This window comes from Phlebotomus papatasi, chromosome 1 (genome assembly GCF_024763615.1).
Source record: "Phlebotomus papatasi isolate M1 chromosome 1, Ppap_2.1, whole genome shotgun sequence".
In the NCBI taxonomy this organism is placed as follows: Eukaryota; Metazoa; Arthropoda; class Insecta; order Diptera; family Psychodidae; genus Phlebotomus; species Phlebotomus papatasi.
In genome coordinates this window covers 63,045,963-63,073,748 of record NC_077222.1, presented here as the reverse complement: position 1 = coordinate 63,073,748, position 27,786 = coordinate 63,045,963, and the positions used below count along the sequence as shown (strand labels likewise).

Here is a 27,786-nt window from a genome sequence, read left to right as displayed (position 1 = left end):
GTTTTTCTTTGTGAAATCCAGGAGGAAAATATCTTGCTCCTGGACATTTCATCTTATATCTGATGAATTATATCATATTTTGCAATATTTTAGAGTATTCTGCAAGCGTCCCATATTGTACAATTGTATTGTGTGTGAATAATGATGTAGATAAATTTATTTTTGCCAAATACCACTCAAAATATTGTGACAGTGACTGTTCAAGGGATTACCAGGAAGATTCCTTGAACACCAGGAGTACAGTGTTCATCAAGACAATCCAGTTTGCCATGGTTTTGTCCAAATTAATAACTTCAAGCAAAAAAACTCTTAGAAAGCCCGTGATATAGATTTTGAAAATGGTATGTATACTTCCCTTGAGGACAATAGGGTCATATATGACCCGGAGTTTTTCCGAGTTTTCACGCGATGGATTTTTTTTTCCTCTCAGAACTATTATAGTTGATCATAAAGCATTAGAAAAAACTCAATTTTACATGAATTCATCTACTGAATAAAAGCGTGACGCGAAAGAGTTAAATAAAAATTTAAATTGAAATTGATATCTTTTTGCTTACCGCTAAATTCGCCACTGGATTTATCACTTCTTTTGTTTTTCATTAGCCAGAAGTATTTTTTTCTATTGTTAAGAAATTAAAAAAAAATGTGTCCTTTTGTAGCCAATGAAACACTGCTCAGAACCCTTCTGAGTTACTGCTCTCTCCACGGAGCGAGTGGTGGTGGTTTGGCTTCTGTGAGGATGGAATTGGTGTTGCTACTGCAAGAGTTGCAGCAAGAAAAGACCCAGCAACAACTCTTTAGTCCTCTACCCTTCCCCACTACCCTGCCACTGCTAAGTGCATGCGTGGCTGGCAATAAAACTGTCATTGCTGATCCTGTGCGATACCTTCAGTGTCACACGCATGATATGCTTCAGACAATTGTTGATCTGCAGAATCCACCAACAGGAACAAAAATCTCCCTGTCACCGGAGGTGAATGTTCTGAGAGAATTGGCTGTGGCTCTGTCAGCTTGCATCTATCAATCTCTCTGTGATTCAGATACATTCAGTGTGAAGCAAGCGACAGAATCTAGTGGTTTTCATAGTCCGGGCATGGAAACTCTGGCTAGACTCAATGCCAGCTGTCAGAGTTCTCATTTGATGACCAATGCATCGGTGCATCAGAGGAAGCGCAAGTATTCGTCTGATGAACCCGTTACTGTAAGTACATCACCGGCTAAATGGCCAGGTGTGACAAATTTGAGGGCACTGTTGGCACGGGAAAAGGATGAGGATACACCAAGACTCAATGTATTACTCTGTGAATCCTTTGTGGCGACATTTATGGCTCTGTTGGTGTATTCACTGCATTCCTGTGATTGTCACATTCTGTACAGATTGGCTGGGCAGAAATTCTCAAATACCACGTGGGCATCGTTGTATGGGGGCGGTGTGAAGAAATTACTGAGAAAAGCCACATCTCATGCACAAGCAGCTCAAGCTGTGGCCAATCAGGCACATCAGGATAGCATTGAGAGTCCAATGGGTGAAGGTGGAATGTGGAATGCCATGACGTCGTTGACGAAGCAACGAATAAACCTGAATATGAAACTTTTGGGGAATTTTACGGGTCCAAGTGGATCACCGAGTATGAAAGAGGATAAACCGACGTACAGAGAACAATTTGTACCGCCGGATATGTCAATGGTATCGTACTTTCTCATGAAACCTGTTCAGACGGGTGATCCAGACGAAGATGATTATGATAGTGCTGATAGTGCAGTTTCTGATCTCGATGATGATGATGATGAGGATGTCTTTGCTGATCCACTGGCCAGTGAGACAAAAGTGTCCCAAGCGGCGGCAAAGAAGAAGCATCGTAGGGAAAATACTGAAAATATTAATCCAAATTCCTATTCATGGTGCATCATGCGTTTGGCAACTGTAAAATTGGCACAGCATCAATTGCATGATTTCATCAATATTTCGGGCATTGAGATGCAAGAATTACCCGTTGCCAGTCCACTAATCCATGGTATTCTCCGTACAATGTCCACCTGGCAGGATGCACTACGTGAAGAGGTGGAATCTCGTGGTCCAGCACCAGTGGACTTCATTCCCGGTTGCTATGTTGAATCTGAGGCAAAAGGTCCGGCCATACATAAATATCGATCTCTCTTGGAGAAATCCAATACACCCTTTAGTCCAATTCATGCATCAGCTGCCCCGGCTAGACGTCTGTGGAATTTCCTGGTGCGTCAGGAACTTGTGCAGGATATTTTTATAAGGGCAGTTTTTGGCAAGAGACGTTCTCTGGTTTCCATTGTGGAGGCAGCAGCACCAACAGCTTCATCGACATCTTCCGTGGCGGGTGGTACGGATACACCAGGAGGCGGAGGAGCAGCTGGAGCTGAAGAAGTCACAAGAAATATTCACATTCCTGAACCTGTGAGAATTATTCACAAAGATCAAGAGTCCATTTCAGCCTTTTGTCTCAACATGGTGAATTCGGGAATGTTGGCTCTGGCCACGCCCAGAGAAGTCCAGGAAATGGATATATCGCTGCTGCTGGAGTCTCCCAATTGGCTGGAGGATGAATGTGAATTTGACATTATGAATCTGAGCAAGGACATCGAGACAATGCCAGCCAGTGGATTTTTGGTCATTCAAACATCAACAGACAAGTAAGTTCTATTTATTTTTATTTCTTTCCCTTTCCTTGCAATTTGAATTGAATTAGAATTGAATTGAGATTGAATTGGAACTGAATTATAATTGAATTGGAATGGAAATGGAATTTAATTGAAATTGATTTGGAATTAAATTTTGAATTCATTTCGAAACTGAATTCTTAATTTAATTCGAATTTAATTGAATTTGAGTTGAATGTGAAATGAATTTTAGAATTAAATTCGAATTCAATGTGAATTGAATATTGAATTAAATTAAAATTGAATTTTGAATTTGAGTTGAATTTGAATTGATTTTTGAAATGAATTTGAAATAAATTAGAATTGAATTTGAATATAATTTGAATGGAATTTAATTTGATTTTCAATTCAATTTGAATTGAGTTTTGAATTCAATTTGAATTGAGTTCGAATTGACTTTCAATAGAATTTGAATCACCTTGAAAAGAATTTTAATTGAATTTAAGGTGAATTTGAATAGAAATTTTAATCAATTTTGAATTGAATTTTCATTGTATTTTGATTGAATTTGAATTGACATTGAATCGATTTTGAATTGTCTTTGAATTGATTTTGAATTGTATTTGTCATTGAATTTAAAATGATTTTAAATTCGATTTGAATTGAATAAAGGAATTGAGTTCGAATTGAATTTAATTCTTAATCAATTTTGAATTGAATTTGTATTGTATTTTGATTGAATTTAAATTGACTTTGAATCGATTTTGAATTGATTTTGAATTGAATTAACTTTCAATAGAATTTGAATCGTATATTTCATTGAATTTGAATTAATTTTGAATTCAATTTGAATTATATTTTGGATTTATTTTGAACTGAATTTTTAATTTCATACAAATTGAATTTTGAATTAAATTTGAGTTAATTTGAATTGAATGTGAAATTAATTTTCGAATTAAATTCGAATTCAATGTGAATAGAATTTTGAATTAAATTCAAATTGTATTTTGAACTGAATTTGAGTTGTAATTGTAATATAATTTGAATTAAATTTGAATTGATTTCGAATTGAATTTTGAATCAATTTTGATTGATTTTAAATATAATTTGAATTGACTTTGAAAGGAATTTAAATTGAATTTAAGGGAAATTTGAATAGAATTTTTAATCAATTTTGAATTGAATTTGCATTGTATTTCGATTGAATTTGAATTGACTTTGAATCGATTTTGAATTGTCTTTGAATTGATTTTGAATTGAATTTGAATTGATTTTGAATTAAATTGACTTTCAATAGAATTTGAATTGTATATTTCATTGAATTTGAATTATTTTGAATTCAATTTGAATTTATTTTGAACTGAATTTTTAATTTAATTTGAATTGAATTTTGAATTGTCTTTGAATTATATTTTTCATTCAATTAGAATTAATGTTGAATTCGATTTGAATTGAATTTAGAATTGAAATTCGAATTGCATTTAAAATGAATTTGAATCAATTTCGAGTTGATTTTGAATTGAATTGGAATTGACTTTGAAAAGAATTTGAATTGAATTTAATGTGAATTTGAATAGAATTTTAAATCAAGTTTGAATTGAATTTGCATTGTATTTTGATTTGAATTTGAATTGAATTTGAATTGATTTTCAATTGAATTGACTTTCAGTAGAATTTGAATTGTATTTTTCATTGAATTTAAATTAATTTTGAATTCAATTTGAATTGTATTTTGAATACTTTTTGAACTGAATTTTTAATTTAATTCGAATTGAATTTTGAATTGAATTTGAAAGCAAGAATTTTTTAAATGGGCAATTTTTGGCGGGAATTGCTTCCAATGTGTAGAGCCCATGTGGCATTAAAAATGAAATTGTTTTAAAAGATTTAAATCCATTTTATATTTTTTAATACACCACTGATTTATTTTCTTTTCTGTGTTAATTTGTAGAAACATCGTAACTCCCGGAGTCAATGCTGTGCAGAACTATGCAACACCAGCGAGTCCACAGCCAGGAATCGCTGGGCAGTCTGGTCGAGGAGCATCAGTGGTAAGTGTCCTTTTTTTCCCAAGTTCAACAAACTCTCTGACAAAATGAAATGAAATATAAACAAATCACTCGTCATGTATGATTAAATATTCAATATTAATGTCACCATCAATATTTGATTGAAGTGAACAACCGAGAAAGAATGAAGAGAGTTAAATTTTAATGTGAAAATTTCTGTTGTCTGTCTATTTGGATGTGCTGCTCATCATCATGTCATGCAACAATTTGTTTCTCTATCTGCCCCGTGTGCTTTTAATTCTAAAAACAAAAATCAATAACTGTGATAAAATGTGTTTAATAACTAATTTATTCCATTAACAAAAACACCTTTGTCAAAATGCTAAATATAAATCATAAAAAAAAGATTAAAGGAGCTACATTTCCTGGATGTCATGATCCACGCTTCTGTAAAATGGTCATTGAGCGTTCAAAGCACATGTTGAAGCCGGTATTGTGATAATTTTAAATGCAATTAATTGTCTTTTATTTTTCTTTCTTATGGATATTTGTTGTTTTTTTTACAAATGTTTTTCACTACTTTTATTGTCTTTAAATAATTTTTGAAAGAATTTATTTTACTGAAATTCACACTTTTGCAATCGAAAGGGCATAAAATCGTTTTGAAATTATTTTGAGGTGACGCAGTCGAACTTTAAATTGATAATATTACTATTCATTAATTATTAATTAAAATCAGACACAAACAAATTTAATTTATTAAGTATGCTTTTAATTGTAAATTTTTAATATAGCTCGTTGCAGAACAGTTCAGAAAAGTATAGGAACCTAAAGAAAAATGTGAGAAGTCAAAAATAAAAGAAAAATCTCGTATAATATCTTGCAAAATAAAAAATTAAGACCTGAAATTCTTATTATAAATAGTCTTGGAAAACCTTTTTAAATTTCTTAAATTTTAAGGGATTTAATTAACCGAGAAATATAAGGAACAAAACTAGAGTTTAGCTCATTTTACAAAACGTATAGCTGAATTGTTCCCTTAATTTTGAGATGAAGAAAGATTAAGGGTAACATTTAATATCAAACAAGGGCGTAGCAAGAGTAGGATAAGGAGAGGCCATCAGCGTCCTCAGACGATTTTTAATTAATTTTAAAATATATAAAACTAAAATACTAAGAATACGCAGATTTAGCTCTCATTAAGGGCATTTTCACTCAAGAAAAACGCTCTTATTGGCTTAAAAAGTCCTCTATTAAATTCTGTTTCTATTTTTCTTCTATTCAGAAAGCTCAAAATAAATAATTTTGGATTAAAAATTGATTTATGATGAAATTAATAAAGAAACATGCCGTAAAATTTAATATAATAAAAAAGTCTTTTTTTAAAAACAACTCCAATGCCGTCTTAAAAAAAACCTTTTAGAGAGTCTCTCAAACTTTCTACATTTTACAAAAATAATCATTCTTTTAAAGGATTTTCAGTAAAACATATTGCAGTAAAGCTTTTGAGACTCCGGCATTTTGCATTTATTTTTAATTGATTTCTCAGATTTTTTTCAAGAAAAATCTTTGTTGGAATATTCTTATCTTTACAAGTAATTTGAGATCATTACAATCGATGTGGAAATGGATTTATGATAAGTTTTAGAAAATCGTCTGAATTGGTACAAAAATAAATCAAAGGATAGGCTTTTCTAAAAAAAAGTAGGTTCTAAGTGCATTTTTCCAAAATATTTAAACTCTAAAGATTTAATGTTCTAATGAAGGTTTTTTTTATTTTTCAATAAGCTCAAATTCATAGATAGATTTTTGCGATTTTGTGAGAGAACTCTTTTTCTTTGACTTCGAAAAATGTTTCTTTGGGGTATAATCTTCCAAAAACAATTTACTCAGATAGCAGTCATCATATTTTCACTTCGCCCCTATCTCACTCTAAAAAAAGTCTTAACAACTATACCCTTAAGCGGTCTTCAGACTAGAGGTTTAACCCATTTCCCGAAAGTCTCAAAATCCTAAATAGCGAGCAATTTTATTGCTTTTTAAGAGCCTAATAGGTCATTCATCTTTAATAATCCAATACTAAGTTAAATTTTTCCAAAGATCGTGATTGGTAAGAAATTTATAGCAGTTAAGCCATTTGGCTAAGCCTTAGGTCTGAATCCCGTATTAGCATCCAAATTAAAGATTTTCAATTATGAGCTAGAAAGCTAATGACGTTTCATCTGTTCTAAACTTGCCTCAAATTGAAAAGGTCCTATTGACCAGCTTTAAAATTTAAGAAACCTTAGAGATGATTGAGATTTCCTTTTTAGCTTTGTTATTGTATAATTTGTCACATTTCAGTTTAAACTTTAAAAATGCTTAAAGAAATTTAACATTTTTTAATTTCAAGGTATTTCTATCAAAGAATACGAATCAACCTCTAAATGCTGATTTAAAAATTTAACGTTTATGGCGCAGGCACAACTTCTCAATGGAATGAATTTCAATCGATTAAAATTTTACCTCCTACTCTTTCAAAGTGAAATAAGATAGATGTGTCTCTTTCTGTCAAATGAAATTTAAAATTGAAATTCGAATTTCAATTTTAAATTTCATTTGACAGAAAGAAACACATATATCTGATTTCACTTTGAAAGAGTAAGAGATAAAATTTCAATCGGTTGAAATTCACTCAATTAAAAAGTTGTGCCAGCGCCATAAAAATAGAATTGTCTTAGAACTGTTAATTATAAGATCCTAAAAAAAATTTTGAGAAAATTTTTAATTTTCTTTATTATGCCGGTAGTGGTAGCCGGTAAAGACCTAGAATAAAAGATTTTTTTTGGAAACCAATTAAATTGTATAAGCAATGGAAACTGAATAATTAATTTAATTTAAATATTGAGGAAATTAAAAAAAAAAAACAAATGTCCATTTGATTGCAAAGGTTCGATTTACTGTACCTATTCTTTTATTCTTCATATAGGAATACAAAAAAGTATTCTAAATACAATTGTCATCCCCATTCTCGCGCTATTATTTAGGTGCTGAAACACAAAGTGGACAATATCAAGAGAATGTGTGCTCATCCACTAATGCCAGTGTATCTGACTGGTGGTCAGGATGGTTCTGTGCAAATGTGGGAATGGGGTCATCAGCAAGTTGTCTGCACACCAAGACCACCAGGAACATTTGCCAAAGTCACTCGCTGTAGATTCTCTCAGCATGGCAACAAATTTGGCATTGCCGATGGGGATGGAAATCTCAGTTTGTGGCAAGTGGGACTCGCATCACAATGCAATAGGCCCTTCTTTGTGAGTCCTACAAAAGTTCAACTCATGTAAACTTTTGCTTTATGCTTTGTCCATTTGCTTTTTGCAGACAATGCAGTGTCACAATAAAGGCATAACTGATTTTGTATTCCTTGGTTCGTGCAGTTTAGTAGCAACAAGTAAGTTTACAGAATATCATTTATCAATTTTCTTTTTTTTTTTTTCAAATAAAAGTTTTTACTTAATGATCTCTTTTGTGTTTTCCAGCTGGTCATAGTTCTGAGAATAAGAATGTTGGTCTCTGGGATACACTTCTACCTCAGAAGAAAGCCTTGGTAGCCTGTAAGTAATATTATTTTATTTTTATTTTAATAAAAATTACATAATAATTTTCAATATATACCTAGGAATTTTGAAAACCAAATAAAATAATTTGCTTGAGTTGAAAATAAAGAAATTTAAACTAGTTTTGTAAAGGAAAAACGTAAAGTTTCAGGTTAGACTTAATTTATAGAGTATAATTTTTCTCAAAAAAATATCAACAATTTCCAATAGAGAAAGGAAGAGCTATTTTGCCTGCAAGTTACTCAAAATTTTTGACAATATCACCGACTAGAATCTTAACAAAATCTTATGTGTCTAATCGACCCCAAACTGTGTTTCTCCATTTTCTGATCATGAACATGGGTAGCTAAAGAACTTTCCCGCCCGTCCGTTCCGTCGATCTTTAAAGCTTAGTAACTCCCAAACAAAGATAGATATCGAACTTGAAGTTTTCGACAAAATTATATATCGGATGAAAATTGCAACCTGGTGCATTGACTCCAAATTCTTCCCTCCCAATTTTGAAAGCCCCCTTTTTTGTTGAATTTAAACTGAATTTTAATAATTCGTGGATATATTTCGTGAAATGCCACAACTCTTTCTCACATCGGAAGTTCGTAAAACCACCGCTAGCGGTACTATGATCAAAAAGAAAATTTTCTAATCTAATTAACTCCGGTCCTATGGCATGAATCGAACTGAAATTTTAGTATGTCATAACTGTACTTTATATCTATCAAATAAAAAAAAACTTAAGTGCCTCGGACACCCCTAACCCCCCTAACCCGAGCTATAAGAAGTCAAAGTTCAAAAATCTACCGGCCTATGTCTCCGGTTTTATAGTAGACTCTCGCTTATCCGTGAGAGCGAAACCAAAATGTCACACGAATTAAGAGATTGATACACATCAAATCGTTTGAAATCCAGTTTACGTAGAAAATTTGTGGCATAAATCTTGACCTGATTAAATTAACATTCTTCCTGAAAGTGATTAAATTCGTAAAAGTCACAGTGAAAAATAATCGCAGTAGATTAGTACACATTTGCTTTAACAAAACCTGAAGAATGTGAACAAAACTTTTAAAAATCAACTGTCACGGACTTTTCTATCACCGGGATGAAGAATCCATGGATAAGCGAGAGGAGTGAGAATCTACTCCTCTACTACTACTACTACTACTCTTAAATATCTACTCTTAAATATAAGATACTAAGAAGGTGACCTGCTTATGCAATCGACTTGTGTGGGCTCCAGATTATCGCGAACTCTGCACTACGTCCTACCACATGTACAACTCATGAAGAACTCACGTCCGTACTCACTAGATCGTACAATCGACTAAAGACTAAAACTAATACAGTCGTTTCCACTATGACCAGAAGCGCTGGCTTAGAAAAGAGACATTGCTGCTCAAATATTTAGAGTTGCCTTAGCCAGAGTTGCCTTATTGCTATAAAGTCGGAAATTTAAGCTCTACAAATTAATATTTTGATTTAAATTTTATACGGATATAAAAACTACAATTAAAAGTATTTTAAAGCAAAATAGACGGAAAGACTGGAACTGGAAGGACTTGGACTTGAACAAATTGAGAAACATTTTCGAAAACCCATACAAAATCGTTATCCCTGATATGAAAATATTTGTATTATCACCAGACTTCGAACCGGCCATACGTACGCAACATACTCCTACTTAATGAACCAAACTGATCCCCCTACCTGTTCCATCTGCAACGCTCCACTCACAGTACAACATATCCTTATCACCTGTCCCGAATACTCCCAACTCAGAAATAGCATAGGTATCACCGACATGGATTTGAAACAGTTGCTCGGAAACAATATGGTCAATCTCGCTAAAGTAGCTCTTTTCATAAGAGCTACAAATTTAACGATTTAAGGTAAAGTACCCTCTAGTCGGCCGGTTTCTCAACTCGGCCAGTTGAATTATTTAACCAATTTATTAACGTTTTATAGTCAACTTCTATGAAATTTTCACTGATTTACGTTATATATAATATAATACACCTTATATTGTTAAATCGGTAAGACCATATTATAAGAAATCTAAGTAAATTGAATAAATAGTCCCACTGGCCGAGTTGAGAAACCGGCCGACTACAGGGTACTTTACCTTAATTCAAAATCTCATTGGTAAGCAACGTTAGCCTTTTTGCAGTGTTTCATTAAATTAAAATTTTGTTCTCTTTCTCTTAATTTTCTCTTTTTTTTTAATTTAATTATCACGTACAAATTGTTATTTCTATTTAGACATTTAAGTTACTTTTTCTACACAAGTATAGCTAGAATTGTTATTGAATTGTAGTCTTCTAATGTACCTGATTTTTATATGCATATGGCAATTTGCCGCTGCATTAATAAATAATAATAATAATAATTTAAATTTTTTATTGTGTAATAAAAATTCAAACTATTTTTTTTTAAAAACGCCATTTCATAATTTGATCAAATTTTTTTAAGTGTTGTAATCTACCTAGGCTATAAAATTTCAAAAAAGTATTGTGGATTCGCTGTGGGTACAATAGAAGCAGAGATATTAGGGGTCAAGTTTCACGATATTCAAACCGCTATATCTCCGGTTCTGTTTGAATGAATTTGATGACTGAGGGCATAAGTGAAAGGTCTCACGAAGCACTACAACTTTCTAGAACTTTTGAACTTTGTAGGACCAATGATAGAGGTGCCAGAGTGAAAAAACCTATTTTTAATTGCTTTGGCATTATTATATAGAGGGTATTTATTTTCTATATTTCGTCTATAAATCATTCTTAACTCAGGATATGTGATCTGTCCGTCATTGCCCTAGATTCCTAAGAAATAGACAGGAAATTTGTAATATGTTTTGTGGTGTGGGTCACTCTGCCCAAGTTCGCGATGTTATTGCGTATAAATGTAAAATTGTCTGAACCCCTTATAAAAATTGGAAATTTTATTAAATGTAACAGTATAATGTTGTAGTCTTAAGATTAAGGCTTTATGGCCTTCTAGGAGTAACCGATGGCGTGACCGTCTGTCAGACCGTTCATGGGCTCAGTATGTTCTGGTGACTGGTGCTCTGAGTTTCAAAGAAACTCTAGATGAACTATGTGTCTCTACGACAGGAGAGTACCTCCCTCGGTACACCGAGGAAAGGGCTTTCTGTGAGTCCCCGTCTCCTGGCACCTTGCTAAGCAAGGGCCTAGGAGTGTGTACAGGCCATTGGAATTGACCCGGCGTGGTCACGTTGCTGATACTCCTTGCAGGCCTTACGAGAATTTTAAAGTTGTCTATTATAAGTCCGCGGTCATTAATGGGCTATAAGCCAATAAGACCTTATAGGTAAGGTGGGATAAAAAAATGTGATCTGTCCGATTTTGTCGTTTTAGTGTAAAAAAACTGATTTTTTCTCTCCTTCATAGAGGTTTGAGAGATTATTAGTGTCAAAATTAAAAAAAAATCCATAAAAGGGGAACGAAAAGACGCTATAAAACACGCGTCTAAAGGATTAATGTGTAGGGGAAAGTGACCATGCTTGATACGATCCAAGCTTGATAATAACTATTTTTTTCTTGTGTTAATCAATAGTTGTGACTCTTCGCAATATATTTTAATAGCTGGTCCCAAGTCTCACACTTCCTGAAAAAATTAGGAACCTAGCTCTTTTTTCCTAGTCTCAGGAAGCAAAAATCAAAAATAGGTCCAAAATCGTAATTTCAATACATGATATTTCATAAGTTTTTTCTTAATTAATGTCGCTGTTCAGGAAAACTATTATCAGAGGCACATAGAGGGTTCATCAGTATTAATATTTATGTAAAAATATTTTTACTTGGGTACACTGTTTTTGTGGAAGGTGACAAATTCATAAATTCTACCTGTGTCCATTCTATATTTTAAAAAGGGTCCATGAATGATAATTTAAAAGTGGTAACTATCATTAGATGTGATACTTTCATAATTACACCTTTTGTAATCCTCCAATTTTATCGACAATTAACATAACCTTCAACCCTGTTGCCTGAATTTTAAGGTTGCAAAGTGACATTTTCTTGGACTCAAAGTGAAAAAATGGTTTTCGCTAGTGCCCTAATGTCATAAAAACATGGCTTATAGAAAATTACATAAAAGTGATTTTAAAACTAATAACCAGTCGTACAAACGATTTAAGCAGATAGATTAGAGTTTCGTCTAAATATTGATGTGCAATTTTTTGTATCCGGTGAAATTTTTACAGTGAAAATGGGCCTACGAATTGTCGAATCAATTATTATACAGGAAGGCCCCGGACCCAACTTGTATAAAAATCGCCACTGAATTTCCATTTTCTTCTTGAGGAAAATCTAAGGTTTTTCAGGAACTATTTGAGGTGGGATTATGAACCTAATAAGTGAGACATTTTTTTATCATAGTGGAAGAATCGCTTCGGTTTGTGTGGTAATCAGAAAATAATCACAAACCTTGGAAATCATTTTACAGTATAAAGCATGGTCACTTTCCCCTACTAGAATTTAATTTTTTTATACTAAATTATTACAAACGCTGTTTATTTTTATACTGTAACTGTGTAAGAAAAGAATTTGTCACTCAGAATTCAAGTCATAAAAGATAATGCAGGAAAATATAATCAAAATCGATGTGTTGTCAAATTTTCCGTGCGTAACTTTATGCATTTACGAACTTTGTATAACTTTTCGTGAAGAGGAAAAACAGCGTAAAAATATGTGACCACTTCTATCGAGCTTTTATCCCTACGTCAATCAAGAACTAAAGTGACTTTGGAATGAGCCTAATTTCCATAGATCATAGACTAAGCGATTTACAATTTGGGCTATAATTCTTGCGAGAAACAGATATGCCAGGAATACATTTTATGTAAAACAAAAAACGGACTCATTCATTTAATTTTCGAAATTCTTTTTTTTTATATTATTCGTGTAGCTTTCACATGCCACGATCAGGGTGCCTCGAGTGTGGTTTATGCTCCGCAACATCAATTGCTGATTTCCGCCGGAAAGAAGGGTGATGTTTGTATCTTTGACGTACGACAGAGAGTGCTTAGACACAGATTCCCAGTGAGTCCTTTTTCTATTTAACTATAGGATTTCCTTTGTCATCTTCTAAAAAAACATTTTTTAGGCTCATGAGAGTGCGATTAAGTGTCTGGCTATTGATCCACATGAGGAGCATTTTGTGACTGGTTCAGCTGATGGAGATTTAAAGGTACAATGTTTTTTCCATTTGAAGTCGTGTTCTTGGGAAAAATGGAATGTATTTTTTGTAGGTTTGGGGACTTACTGTTCATACATCACTGTACTCATTTCCTGGGGAACATGCCAAAGGGAGCTTTTTCAAGCACATTGGTCAGGGTGTCACTCAGATTCAGGTGGATTCCTTTGGGCATTTATTCTCGTGCGGTGCCGATGGTTCCATGAAAGTGCGCCAATTGCCTGATCGAGAGTCAATTGTGCATTCTCTGTATTAAGAGGAAAAACAATAAATAGAAACAAAGGCAAAAAGATTGAAGACTTGAAGCATGTGGAACAGGAAGGAAATCTCTTCTCGTATAACAAAAAAAAAAAGACGACAACTAAATATAAATACTTAATTAAATGGTAAGTGGAAGATTATTTATTTTGTGGGGAGGATTATTCAAATATTTTGTGTGTTTGTGAATTTTTGTTAGGCGTCCTCGGTGTTCTTGCTAGCGTACATTTTCTTCTCTAACCACCCTCCCTCTTCCCCGTCAGGCTGAAGGATGTTCAAAGAGGAGACACTTATGGAAAAAAAAACTAAACAAACACACAATTCAAAAAAAAATTATCTTTATATATATTATAATATTTATGACAATACGAAGTTAATTTAACAAAAAAAATCTATCTACTATGCAATCATATTAACACACCAAAATTTGTAATCTGCTTGCAAATAATGTGAATTACTTGGGAAAAAAAGCGAAAAAATAAGACATTGAAAAAATTAATTTGGTCGTAATTTGAGTTGAAAGTTGAAGAAGAAAAATTAAAATATTGGCTATAAAAAAATCATATATTAAATATTTGTGCAAAGAAAAATCTTTTTAGGAGTCTATTGATTGTGAAAAATTCTATATACTTATATACATAAACTAATTAACTATTATAAAAGATGCTATTTTGCTATTTTTGTTTTCTTTCTTATGAGAAAAAAAAGAAAACATTTTTCGCCTGTACTTTCTATCTTATGGATATATTGAGTAATGATGGAAGAGAAATTTTAAAAAATATATATTATATAACAAACACACATAAACATTACATACATAATATACTACCTATAGTACTTCCTGTTGTTGTGCTGTTGATTTTATTTTATCTGTTGAGCAAAAGAGAAAAAAAACACTAGAAACATAAAAAGGAAAAATAAATAAATTAGTAAAAAAAAGATATAAAAGCAAAAATGCATTAAAAAAAGTATTGTTGCTTAATTTATTAGTTTCTTTCTTTTAGATGAATTATTTTTTGTGTTTTTTTGAGTTTTATGGAAAATCCTGTATTATTAGTTAAAAGAAATTTTACATAAGACACCTTTGCAGATTTTACATAAAAAGAGAGGGTGGAAATATGTAAAATAAAAAGAGTATTGAATCCAAAGTTTTTATTTCGTCAAATTAAAATGAAAAAAAAATATAAAGATAAACGATAGTGTATATTGATTATCAAATTTTATGAAGAATTTTATTTGTAAAGAAACATTTAAAAAATATATATAAAAAAATTCACCTTCATCAGTGAAATTATACATGTTATACAAAAAAAATAATTCAAAAGACGTATTTTAATCCATTTTTCTGTTTAACTGAAGCACCGGATATTTTTTCTACAATTTTACTTTTTTTTTCAATTCAAACTGGCCCTACAAACTGAAAAGAAAGGTTTTGTTGAGCGGACAAAAACAAACTTTTTCTCACGTTTTGTATGGAAAAACATCATTTTGACAAAGTTCTAACAAGATCCAGTTGGTCGCCGATTTGACAAAATTTTTCAACCTGATTTTTTTCTATAAAAAAACAGTTCGACTGAAGTATATTCTTAAGTCAAAATTAATTTCCTATTAATTTTTTCATGAAATCTTAAAGAAATTTCTTTTTTCTGTATAACTTCTACATTAAATTTATCTCGACTGAAGTATATGTAGAGTAGAAATAAATTTCCCGGAGATAGGCTAGTAAATTTTTCACACCTCCTCCATACGGAAATTTCCTAAAGATTTTCCCAAGAAATCTTGAGAAAACTTTGCAAAATCTGGAAAAAACGAAGGGAATATTTCCCATGCAAAACCTAAGGGACCTTCAGAAATTTCCATAGTTCACCAAGGACATTTCAATACTGATTCCACTTGAATTCCTATAGTAGGAAATGTTTGGGGAATAAAACGGTTTAACCCATTCAGTCAATGTACCAGAAATACTTGAGATAGAATGTTCATATTTTGGTGCAGGAATGGGCTAATCAAGTACATTAGAGTTCCCTTTAAACAATAATGTGCAACTTTTAGTGTCCGGCGGAAAATTTACGGTGAAAATGGGATGCTCAATGATGACGTGAATCGTATGCGAAGATATAGACACTTGATTGAACTTTCGCACAAAACGCCAATAAATTTTTATTTTCCTCTAGAGGAAAATCTGAGGATTTCCTGGGATTTTGTGAGGTGGGACTATGAACCTTTTGTAAGTAAGAGATTTTTTGGCATAGTTGGAGAATCGCTACGGTTTGCATGGTAGTCAGAAAAAATCATTGAACTTGAACATCATTTTTGTGTGCGAAACATCAAAGCCTTCTTCTATTAAAGGAAAATTATCGAAGTCAACATAGTATGTTCTGTATTAAAGTCCAGGGAATTCTTTGGAAAATGATCTAAAGGTGACATGGTGAAATTTTTTCAAAGAATCACTAGGAAAATTCCTCAAGAGGCTTTTTTATGAATAGGATAACTTAGAAAACGGTGGGGAGGAGACGCATGACTCAGGATAGGCCCATTCTATTGCTCCCTGGGCAAAGTGTTCCATAATATGATAATTTGAGAAAATCCACAAAAATGGAACGGAAACATGAAGATCTGGAGAATGATCCAACAAGCACAAGCTTTGAGGTATACCGCGGATGAGTCGATAAATGCAGAAATATATATATATATATAAGCCGGAAGACATTTCGTAAGCATGAGTTAAATTCCAATCTGAAAAGCTTTTGGGCCTCATGTTCGAAAGAACAATCTGCATCCTTAGCCCTTAGATGAAAAATAGATGGTAAAGTGTTGCATGCTTTGCGAAATACTCGAGCTCGTTACTTCGATGCAGTTTACACCCAATTTAACCCTCTAACCTAACGTTTAAGTCACTGCAGGGTAGCATCACAAAAATCGCATTTACAGCAATAATAAATGATTTACGTATTTATTTAAAAGTGCTACAGTGTCCTCGAATGGTATTACTAACATATTTTGCAGGTTTGAACTATTTTGACTATTTGTTTAGTTACTATCCCCAGTTTTGTGTGACAGGTCAGAGAAAAAGACTGATTTAAAGTAATCTAACTAAAATAATTTATTTTTTACTCAAAGGTATGTCGTTCTACATACTTTATAAATTTTAATTTAGGGAATTGAAAAAAATAATAATAAAAATGTGAATTTTAGAAGCGAAATTGTTTGAAAATTGTTCTATATATTCGCATTTTTCGCGTAAACTAAAAGAGATAATGGAAGAACGAATGGTATTTTTGAGTTTATTGGACCATAATTGGACTAGAAAAAAATACAGTAGACTCTCACTCAATCGGCTCTTTTTCAATCGGGCGACAAATTTTGTTGATAATTTTCACATTTAATTATGAAGCTAATTCGCTCAAATTCGCTGTAGTTCTTCCTATCGTGATTCTTTATAATTGAGCACTTTTGTGGAATTTACAAAGGCTTTGACGCTCAATTCTATCGCTAAACCGGATGACATTTTGCCCCATATTCCCGATTGAGAGAGAGTCTACTGTATCTCACTGCTTCTTTTTGCATATTTAAAAGTTGGACGTTAGAGGGTTAAATCGATTCATAGATCACTCAAAATATCAGAGTATATCTACTAAACTAAACGTTTAATAATTTTAGAACTTCTATATCTACTACATGCTCAGGGAGTTTCCAATTGTTCCGTGGTTTCTGCTTGTAAAAATTGATAAACTGATAAACTGATTGTAAAAATCATTGAAATTAAGATTTATTTCCTACTCTCATCATAACGATAATTTTTTTGGGGGATTTTGCTATATACCTTGTCTAAGACATCACATTCCAGAAAGCAATGTTCACGAAGAGAATCAGTGTCTCCTTGGTAACACTGATTCTGTGGTAATGAATGTTTCTTATTTTCTAAATATTCTAAATAAATATTCTAAAAAACCATCGCGCTTTATTACTGAAATGAGAGTAACGTATTAAACAAAAATTCACACAGAAATTATGATATTATATCGATTTTTAATAAAATATGCACTGAATCCTCGTAATAACGATCTAAATTGCTAAACGTTTCGTTTGAAAGCTGTGAGGATTTTATATTCAATTTTAACCGTTTTGTGCTGAAACTGTGCGCTCTTTATTTGCAATTTTAACATTTTCGTGTTGAAGCTATCAGTGTATTACATACAAGTGAAATCATGTTAAGCGTAAGTTGTGCTAAATTTTGTTCGTGGCTTTCTCAAGAATGTTTTACTGATACTCCTCGAAAGCAATATCAATATTGATATTGCTTATAGAAAAGTAAAAAAAAACCCCAACCAGAGAAGTACATTATACACGCCCTTCTGACATTTGCGGGGGTTCTCGAAAGTACCAAGCCCTTATCTCTAACCGTTTGGCCTCTAGAGCTGGCGAGGGCAAGATGGACAGACGGACAATCGAAATTATATAACTCAAAAAACTAGGGATATTGTCCTCGCAGTGGAGTTCGAAAAGTAAATTACAAGGTATGTCTTGATTTTTTCAAGTAATTTTATTACCTATCTGTATTGTCTATTTCTGGACATGAAGAAGTCAAGACTCGCTTTTTATCCCAAATCAAGATTCAAGAGAGAAATTCTGAGATATCATTTGCATTCTGCTGGCTATTAGCGACTCTTGAGCCGAATTGAAGGGCCTTCTTGGTTCTCCAGGCTGTCTGTGTGAGTCCAAGGTGATATCCACAAACCCTGAGAAGAGTCTTGTCCCCAATCCCTGGCCCGAGGGGCGGATAACATTTCTGCAGGGGATCCAATTGAAGCAGAAAACTCACGAGATTCTCTTCAATGAATGGCGATCTCTGAGTAACTCCATGATCGCAGATGACCCGATCATCTCTAGCCAGATTGCGACTCGGCAAGCGAGCCCAATCATCTGCCAATTCTTGCTTGAGAGCTTCCTCTCCGCCACGATCAAATGCCAGCCTATGGCGTGTGTATCCGCCAAAAAGTTCATCTGCCCCAGATCCAATCAGAAGGACACGACAGGAACGGCTCTCTCGAGCAGCGAACCAGAGAGCAACTCCCAGAGACTCATCGAGAACGGTATTCCGGGGATGAATCAAGTGAGATATCTCCTTGGTCAGGTATTTTATCTTCTCTTCCTTGGTCACGTTGACTTCCACAAGATTCCAGGATCTATCAGGACAGATTCTTTGGAGTTCCTCAAAAGCCTCTTTGGCGCTCAACCTGTCTGGAACGTTCCAATCAATGGCTTTCCCTTGAGATTTCTCAAAAGCTACGTTCAGGAGATCAATTGGGGATTCCCTGGGAATGAATTTGTCTGACAATATCGCCAGGATTGTGCAATCAATGCCGCCTGAGAAGAGAATCCCAACTCTCGAATGATTGCAGGGAAGTTCTTCTTTGTCTTTTAAGCAATCCCTGCATCTAGTGACTGTGGAAGCAACCCTGTCCTTGACAGAATTCTCTAGCAACGTTATCAATCTTTCTATCACAAATTTCATTGAGGATTGAGCTTTCTGAAGAAGCTTTTCTGGAGACTCCTTGGAAAATTCTTCGAAAATCTCCTTGAAAGTATAATTGCATCCTGAAGGATTGAATTCTAGCCAGGAAGGACTGATAAAATCCTTAGTGCTGGAGTAATTTATCCCATTGCTTAGCAAAAGATTTTTCAGGAAAGCTTCCTCTTTTTGGAAGTAACTTGTCTGACTCATTCTTTCATCCCAGAACGTTACCTTGATATCTCCATTGAAATGCATTTCATACAGTCCTAAAGGAGGCACTTCCACTAGATTGTACCCTGAGAGCTTCCCTCCGGCACTGGTAAGAATAAGAGAATCCTCCCCGATTCCCAAAAGCAAGGAATTTCTCCCCAACGCATCTCGCAAGATGAACAAAGTTTTCGAGGATTTCTGGTAGAATATGAAGCAGAATGGACCAGTTAAGGTCTTAAGAAGGTCTCTTACATCTTCAGAACTCTGAAAAGTAGACAAGAATTGCAGATTCTATGATATTTCCCTGATTATTCAAACCTTACCGAACATCTGCAGAGGGATTCAAAGAGCCAGGAAGTATCACTGCTCTCTGCTTCTTTTACATCGTCCATAAAAAGATCCCCGTTGAAGAGAAGTATCCCATGGTCATCCTCAATAGGTTGACTACACATCCTACTCCCTTGATGCCACAGAACATGAGCTGCAAAGAAGATTCCCGGGGCATAGCAAAAGCCCTCACAGTCTGGGCCTCGGTGATGAAGTACATCTCTAAAGTGCTCTCGATACTGCAAAATAAACCATGAGATTGCCACAAACTATTGAGAAAAAGACTCTCAAAAAAATACTCACGAAATTTAGAAGATGTTCTTGAGGAATCACCCAATCCCTGTTCCGGGAAAAGAGGCAGAAAATCCCACACATTTTACTAGAAAAATCACAACAAAACAAAACACAATTTGCGCCCCCAAAGCCACATGACATTTCGACCAAAAAAAAACTCGTCTAAAATTCTATTTCCGTCCACGACCGCAGTGTGCGCTGACTACCACGCTATCATTTTTATTATTTTCTGGAAAATCCTGATTTTTCCCCATTTCTAGTGCAAAATAGAGTTTTTTCATACACCATGGCTCTGAATTTAACTGTACGCGTCCATCCGGTGGTGCTGTATCAGATAGTTGATGCGTATGAACGGAGGAATGCAGATTCCCAACGTGTCATCGGAACCCTTTTAGGTTAGAACATATTTTGGGGCTTTTCCGGCTGAAATACCTAGTAAAAGGCATATTTTGTGCTTCCAGGAAATGCAGACAAGGGAATTGTTGAGGTATCAAACTGCTTCTGTGTCCCACACAAGGAGCATGACGACCAAGTGGAGGCAGAACTGGGCTATGCCCATGAAGTGTATGATCTCAATCGGAGAGTGAATGCCTCAGAGAACATCGTTGGTAAGGAGACTTTCTGGTCAGGGTACTGGTTCTAGTAACTTAACACAGGATGTATTTTGCAGGCTGGTGGGCAACTGGGAATGAAGTGACGAATCACAGTTCTGTGATTCATGAGTATTACTCCAGGGAGTGCAACAATCCGGTTCATGTGACAGTGGATACTTCGCTCCAGGGAGGCCGGATGGGTCTCAAGGCGTTCGTTTGCGTGTCTCTGGGAGTGCCTGGAGGGAAAACTGGCAACATGTTCACGCCCATCAACATTGAAATCACCAGTTATGCTCCAGAGGTAAGTTCACAGTAATTAAAAAGGTTTAATAAGCCCATTGTATGTGAGATTCTTACGTGAACCACATAGGAATTCGTAGTTTCTATTCAATATTGAAGTTTTAGAGTGCATAAAGATAAATGTTCTGTGAAATTTATATCAGAATTCAACTTACAATCGAATTTGCACGCATTCCGGCCCTTCGATAAAAATTCTGAATTTGCGGTGTTTTCAAGAGTTTTAGCATAAAACCTTTCCAAATCATCCAATATCTTGAACTTCCGAGCATTAGGACCAGAGTTAATGACCATTTTAAAATTTTCATTTTAAACGCTTCATAGCTCGGGTCAGAGAGATCGAAAGAGGTCAAGTTTTGTTTTAATAGAAAGGTCTAAGGTCCAACTGTAACATTTTAAAGTTCTAGTTCGATACGTTCCATAGAGCCTTAAGTTAAGAAATGTATAAAATTGGATTTTTATACATTTAGTGGGACCTCGATAGAGTCAATCTTCAATAAAGTCAATAGCTATTTTTTAGTCTACGGACTCCGATAGAGTCAACTTTTCCTTTATCATTGAACTAATAATATTATATGATTTTTTGGTGTATCAATGTAACGTTTTTAACAAAAGAAAAATATTTATGTAAGTAGGGGAAAGTGGTCTGCCTTTGAATGCGGCAGCCTTTGAATATCGTAATTTTTTCAGTTCTCTTTAAAGCATAAATTCTTTTCTATTAACTATTAGATAGTTATTCATAATCCTCACAAGTCATCAGAAAATGCAGACCCTAGCTCTTATTTTCTAGGTGCTAGGGCAAAAAAACGACACTGAGCTCTAAACTGTAATTTTGATGTTCCACAATTCATGTGTTTTTTCATGATCAAAATAATTTTTCGAACAAATCTTCTATTGTGAATCATAGAAGGTTATTCTTGGATGGTATTTCTCCAAATACATTTTGATTCAGATGAGACAATTTTTGTGGGTGATAAAAGTTTGCAAATATTGCTCTGCGGCAGCCTTTGAATCTTAATGTTGTGTGCCTTTGAATCCTCTTTTTCCATACATTGAAACATCTGACAGCTTCCTGTCCGGGAGCAGAATAGAACTCCTACTTTGGTCTGACGAATGTCATACAAATACTTATAACATGCTATCTTGCTCCGGCCAGGATGTTTCAAACTGACAATTGTCAACTTCAATTGCGTTTTATTACAAATTTTCAAGTGAAAAACAGAGCTTCAGAAAAATGTAATAAATGTTGTTGTATAATGACTTTTGACTACAGTGGTGGTTTTATTGAGTGCATTAGGGTTCATGCTAATCAATTATGGGCCGTTTAATGTTACAGCCCTAATATTCTCAGTGAAAAATTAAGATTCAAAGGCTGCCTAACCACATTCAAAGGCAGACCATGCAGGCTGCCTTTGAATATATCGACATCACATTTTCAAGTTCCTCACCAGGAAAAACTGAGGACTTGCGAGTCCTGAATGGGGTAAGCATAGAAGCTTAATGAACAAGAGATTTTTTTGGTGTAGTGCAAAGTAAAACTCATGTTGTAGTTTACTCTGAAAAAAATCTCAAATTTTGAACATCATTTTTCGTTCAAAGGCAGACCACTTTCCCCTACATGGTAATATTATGATAAAATTCGTATATTAACCATGTAATAATTTTTCAACAAAATAATTTTCTTTTCGTGATTTTAAGCGTTTTGACCGATTGAAGGTTCTCTTGTCTTTTTTCTCTTGTCTTAAGATTTTTTGATTAAGCGTATAACCGCAATATAAGGAAATTTGTAATGTAAGGAAAAACGTACAGGATGCTATATATTTTGAGTACAACATAGTGAAGAAACTTTTTCTAAATTTATTCAAACTTTTTAAAGAACTTACTTGTTTAAAAAAAGATGTACTACGTACTACATGGATAAACGACCATAAAAATTACCCTTCCAAAGAAAACGTCTAAATTAATTTTAAGTTACATTTTTAATTTAAGAAAATTTGGATCAAAAACAAAATAAGCGACACAAAAATAAAAATGGTCAGCAAAAAAAAACGGTTAAAGCGTCCTTTTTTGTACATTTAAGATTAAAGTGCTGAATGGTTAAAGATATTGACTTGGAGTCTTCGTATGAGCACCCATAAGTCAAATGGAAGATTATTAATACGACCCTGATTTCCACATTTTCTTTAAAATTTAAACTTCACATTTTATTTAAGTTTTATCGGACTCCAATTGAGTCAACGAATCCAATAGAGTCAACAGGTCTGGAAATAATTTGTTGACTCTATCGAGGTCCCACTGTAATACCTTTTCTAGCGGTATTTTTACGAACTTCCGGTATTAAGAAGAGATGTAGAATTTCACAAGATCTTAAAACCAGAGCTAGAGCCATTTTAGGAATTTTTTTTGATCCCTTTACAGCTTTGGTCAAGGAGGTCGGGAATCTTAAGTTTTTTCTTTTATCGAAAAAAAACTGGTCCTGATTCGAAATTTGAACATTGGCCGGCCTATATCTTCCGTCGTAATTAACATTTTTATCTATATTTTGAGTTCATTAAGATGACAGTTCAAAAATTATTTTCCTACATTTCCTAGAATTTCCATATATAAAGCAATGGTGTAGAATGAAAAATTGCTGAGACCCATGACGATATTCGCCGGGAGTTTTTGTTAAAACGCTTTTATCCCTTCGAAAAATACTATTTTGGCATATTACTCCAGAACAGTTGTACACAGAAATTTAGTATGTTATTATCCCTCCACACTGTACCTAATTTTATAGGGAGAAAGGAACACCTATTGACAATTTAGGAACTCCCTATTGACACCATACTCATATATCATTTGGAATAGGAAATTTAAAAACCTATCCTTATCGAAAATTGTAGATTAATGAACAAAACATGATATACTTACATTTTGTTAGATACATTAAATAAATTTCTACACTTTGGCAAGAGTATCAATAGGGGTTCCCTGTCGAACAGGTCAGATCATTCGACCCTAAACCACTTTTGCCCATTCTTCTTTATAATAGTTCTAAAATGGTTGCAGGAAAAATGAAAATTTCTTTATTTTCCCTTGACCAAAGCTTGCATGAAAATTTTTACCCATTTGAATGGCTCCGCGGCCCCATAACAGATATTTTTTTCCTTATGAAAAAAATTGTTTATAAATCTATAAGGAGCAAATTGGACATTCTATCCCCATTATTTTTAGTATATCAGCCTTAATTCTGAGACAAAGATAGAGAAAATTTTAAGATTTCGGTATTCTGAAATCAAAAAATGAAGATTAAGTCTGTCAAATAACTAGATATCTTAAAATCCAAGATACAAACCGTGTAGATTTTAAGATTTGCCATTCTGGAATCAATATTTCAAGAGTTCAAAACGTCAAATTTCTTGTTTTCTTGAAATAATTCCAAGAATCTCTCGGAGGTTCTTGGAATTCTCAAGATACAAACAATTTGAAGAGTTTCATGCAGAAATCTTTCTTGATGAAGAATATATCTATAAAAGATTGACCAAAAAGAGAATTACTTATCAAAATACTGTGTTTGGTATTGTAATTTAATCGAAAAGGTACATATTTGTAGACGTACGCATTGCAGTACAACAATTTGAGAATATCTGCAGAAGCATCACATCTTGCATAAATATTTCTGGGTTTATCACAGGCCAAAAATTTTATTTGCATTTCCTGTATTTACGATTAAGTTTTCTTAAAGCCTATAATTAATGTTCCTAATTTATATGACGATATTTCAACAAATTTAGAAGAAAAATAAAGATATTTCGTCAGTTAAATCAGCATTTGTCGTAACTTCCTTTTGACAACTTTTTAGGAGACGAAATTTTCAGTTGAGCTTTATTTTTCTTAAAAATGAGCCCCGAATACGATACTTTTGAGCCAAAATAATAAAAGTGGCACTAATAAACTGTTGTTTAACTTAAGAAAATCTTAATAACATTATTTAAATTATATTATATAAATTATATAAATATAAATATTATTATTGGCAAGACTTGTGGTACGAGTCGAAAACGAGTTGAAATGCACGTTGGCAATTAATCAAGATCAGTGGCAAAAAGACAGTCAGAGCCAGTGTGTCCCCATAGCTCAGTTGGTAGAGCATTCGCCTAGACAGCGAAAAGACCCCAGTTCGATCCCGGGTGGAGACAGGATTTTTTCCAGTCTCTACATTGGGTTAAAATTGTGGTTGGGAATCACTTGTTCTGATTGTCGCTCTCTGTGCATAAACACAATTCTTGGGATTACGTACCAAGCGAACAGAATTCTGTTCAATCACTTTCAAAAATTATTTAAAAGCTGAGATATTGAGAAATATGTTAGAAGAAACACAATAATATTTTATCGTAACTTCCATCGTTTATAAAGCCGTAACTTCCAATGTGTGTGGAGATTTTGGAAATTAGGACAATTTTCTAAAATACATTATATAAATTTGAATTATTTTAGTGATAATCAGGGCCTTTATTTGACTAAATTAATCAATTAAACTCTTATCCCTGCCCCTAAAAGCTTTTATTTCATAAATTTTATTGAATAAATTTTGTTCGCCGCGTCGCTTGTTTTGTTTTGAATTAATGACAGATGGGAAGGGTTTTTTCTTACTTTTTTTCAGAAATATTGAATTAAAAAGATTTAATGTTGCATTATTCTCACTGTCTTTGGATATTTGGAAGAGTTTGTGGACGTTTTAATGAGAAATGTTACATTTTTGCTGCAAATTACAAAAGCCTCGCAAACGAGTAAAAGAAGTTACGGCAAATGCTGATTAAAGAAAATTTTGTATGAAAACTTGTAACTTCCCCAAAAATGGAAGTTACGACAAATTCTGATAAATTTTTATTAATTAAGGGCACTTACGATAATTTTTGTTTAAAATAATTTTTAATGGGCATATAAAAGTTTCTTTTTCTCAAGTGCGTTTAATAAACAAAATTACGCCGATTCCAAATATGTATATTATCTCAAAATCGCAAAAATGAAGTTACGACAAATGCTGATTTAACTGACGATTTGTCAGAACTGACATTTCGTCAATTGTGGATAATCTTGAAATCTTGATTCTTAACTTACTTAACCCTTTAAAGACGACCCTTTAATTGGAGGTAAAAATTGAGGCCATTGCCATTGATTAAAGGGGTTAAAGCTTTAGTTATACATCGAGCGCGACCCGAATTTCATTAAGATCGTTTCAGTTAAGCCGTTTTAGAGAAATAAAATCAAACTTGTAATTTCAGAAGGATATCGTTAATTTCGAAAGAACTGGCAGTGCCTTTTGGTTTAAGTCTCGGTAATTTTTACATAATATCCCAATCGGGCTTAAATCGGGCTTAGGCTCATCTTTGGCGATAGTTTGGACCAGTTCCTTTATATTTAATTTATGTACATTGCGTTTTGAGCCTGATCTCAGGGCATAAAATTTTGCTAGTATTATAATAATGTGTAATATGCCCTTGATCGTTCTGACAGGTTGACCGGGCGGTCACTGGCCACGGTACCTAAATTATTAAGTACTATACAAATTATAAAAATAAGTGACTTTCCATAAAATTAATATACACATGAAAATAAAAAAAACAAAATTTTGCATGCACAAAAACAATAAAGGAAACAGACTGACTTCAGCGAGCACACAAAACCAAAGGCGATATTAACAAATCCATAAAAATTTAATAAAAATAATAATTTAATAATGTGCGATTGGAAACAATAAAAATTTTGGCGTCTTTCAAAAACGTTAAATGCCTCTTTGAACAAAAGGGGAATGCAAAAAATACTTTGACAAAGTTTGAGTCCGATCAAGATGGCATAGTTTTTGTACAATTTCAATGCGGGAGGTTTCTTTGGAAGCGTCACCTAATTTATTGATGCAATTTGCAGACTGTTGGCCTTCAGCTTTGCCAGAAGACCATCGGCGTGTCCAATTCTTCCCGATCACGAGCTGTCCAGCCAATGGTGGACCTGGCCCAAGTGGCTGAAGCTGCCAGTAAACTTCTGAGTTTGTTGGATCAGGTTTTGGTGTATGTGGAGGATGTCTTGTCGGGAAAGCAGCAGGCTGATAACTCAGTCGGACGTGCCCTTTTGGACCTGATTCACTCTGTTCCCAATATGTCTACAGATCAATTCGCTCAGATGTTCAATTCCAATGTCAAGGACTTGCTGATGGTGGTGACTCTGTCGCAACTCATCAAGACTCAGCTGCAACTCAATGAGAAACTTCCCTTCCTTTGCTCCAATTAAATGACTCAAAAGTTCTGAGCGAGATTTGAGAGGAAAAATAAAGAGAAATTGGTGAAATGTATTTTTTTTGTCTATTTTATTTCACGTTGTTTCTTCAACACAATAAATTTTTCATCTACCTTCACTTGCTGATGGTACAATTTTTTACAATTTGTTTTATATGCAATCTTCTTAACAATCGACGAATTAACGAACAATATCTAATGCAATATTGCATGAAAAATGATTTTTTTTTAATACTGGAACAATAATTCTAGCAGAAAAAACCCCACTTTTTTTTATTCAATGAATAAATCAAGGACAATATTTTTTTTCATCAAAAAAAAATTCTAAACACTAAGGAAAGGTTTTTAAATTGAAAGAAAAGGGGAAAGGGAAGTCAGTGGAAAAAGGGGACATGCAGGAAAAAAATGAAATGACAAATTCCAAGCACCACAGAGAAGATTTGAAAAAAAACCTTGTTAAAAATTTCTCACTAGAATTGTTTTTTTATTGGTCAAAGTGAGATTTGACTTTAGTGCCGAAAATGAGTTTTTCTTTTTGATGAAGTAAAATTGTGCTTGTTTTTTTTATTA

The 27,786-nt window shown here is 33.6% G+C and overlaps 3 protein-coding genes across 9 annotated transcripts in view; 2 read left to right on the top strand and 1 right to left on the bottom strand.

Moving 5' to 3' along the window:
- LOC129799955 (dmX-like protein 2) overlaps window positions 1–14,987 on the top strand; it is a 57,463-nt gene extending 42,476 nt beyond the window's left edge. For 2 of the 7 annotated variants that reach the window (XM_055844264.1, XM_055844269.1), the window contains 10 exons: window positions 660–2,664; window positions 4,583–4,682; window positions 5,047–5,130; window positions 7,667–7,936; window positions 8,004–8,073; window positions 8,162–8,236; window positions 13,160–13,293; window positions 13,358–13,441; window positions 13,503–13,833; window positions 13,905–14,687. In XM_055844264.1, coding sequence (XP_055700239.1) covers window positions 660–2,664; window positions 4,583–4,682; window positions 5,047–5,130; window positions 7,667–7,936; window positions 8,004–8,073; window positions 8,162–8,236; window positions 13,160–13,293; window positions 13,358–13,441; window positions 13,503–13,703 — 3,023 coding nt within the window. In that variant the 3' untranslated portion in view covers window positions 13,704–13,833; window positions 13,905–14,687. Of the gene's footprint in view, window positions 1–659; window positions 2,665–4,582; window positions 4,683–5,046; window positions 5,131–7,666; window positions 7,937–8,003; window positions 8,074–8,161; window positions 8,237–13,159; window positions 13,294–13,357 lie in introns of all 7 variants that reach the window. The other 5 variants (XM_055844270.1, XM_055844267.1, XM_055844265.1 and 2 more) reach the window with 4 other exon arrangements.
- A 3,242-nt stretch (window positions 14,988–18,229) lies between these two features.
- LOC129799967 (asparagine synthetase domain-containing protein CG17486) lies at window positions 18,230–20,200 on the bottom strand. Its single transcript, XM_055844292.1, has 3 exons — window positions 20,061–20,200; window positions 19,754–19,996; window positions 18,230–19,694 (listed from the first exon to the last, which is right to left on the bottom strand). The coding sequence occupies exons 1-3, from the start codon at window positions 20,190–20,192 to the stop codon at window positions 18,321–18,323; spliced, it is 1,749 nt and encodes a 582-aa protein (XP_055700267.1). The 5' UTR covers window positions 20,193–20,200; the 3' UTR covers window positions 18,230–18,320.
- A 21-nt stretch (window positions 20,201–20,221) lies between these two features.
- Window positions 20,222–27,272, top strand: LOC129799976 (eukaryotic translation initiation factor 3 subunit F). Its single transcript, XM_055844305.1, has 4 exons — window positions 20,222–20,446; window positions 20,513–20,659; window positions 20,722–20,945; window positions 26,852–27,272. The coding sequence occupies exons 1-4, from the start codon at window positions 20,338–20,340 to the stop codon at window positions 27,209–27,211; spliced, it is 840 nt and encodes a 279-aa protein (XP_055700280.1). The 5' UTR covers window positions 20,222–20,337; the 3' UTR covers window positions 27,212–27,272.
- Window positions 27,273–27,786: the final 514 nt, after the last annotated feature.

Coding starts and splice junctions, on each gene's coding strand:
- LOC129799967 (XM_055844292.1), bottom strand. CDS start 20,192: ATGTCATGTGGCTTTGGGGGCGCAAATTGTGTTTTGTTTTGTTGTGAT. Junction 19,997..20,060: donor AAGAACATCTTCTAAATTTC/GTGAGTATTTTT, acceptor TTTATTTTGCAG/TATCGAGAGCACTTTAGAGA. Junction 19,695..19,753: donor AATCCCTCTGCAGATGTTCG/GTAAGGTTTGAA, acceptor TCTACTTTTCAG/AGTTCTGAAGATGTAAGAGA.
- LOC129799976 (XM_055844305.1), top strand. CDS start 20,338: ATGGCTCTGAATTTAACTGTACGCGTCCATCCGGTGGTGCTGTATCAG. Junction 20,447..20,512: donor TGTCATCGGAACCCTTTTAG/GTTAGAACATAT, acceptor TTGTGCTTCCAG/GAAATGCAGACAAGGGAATT. Junction 20,660..20,721: donor TGCCTCAGAGAACATCGTTG/GTAAGGAGACTT, acceptor TGTATTTTGCAG/GCTGGTGGGCAACTGGGAAT.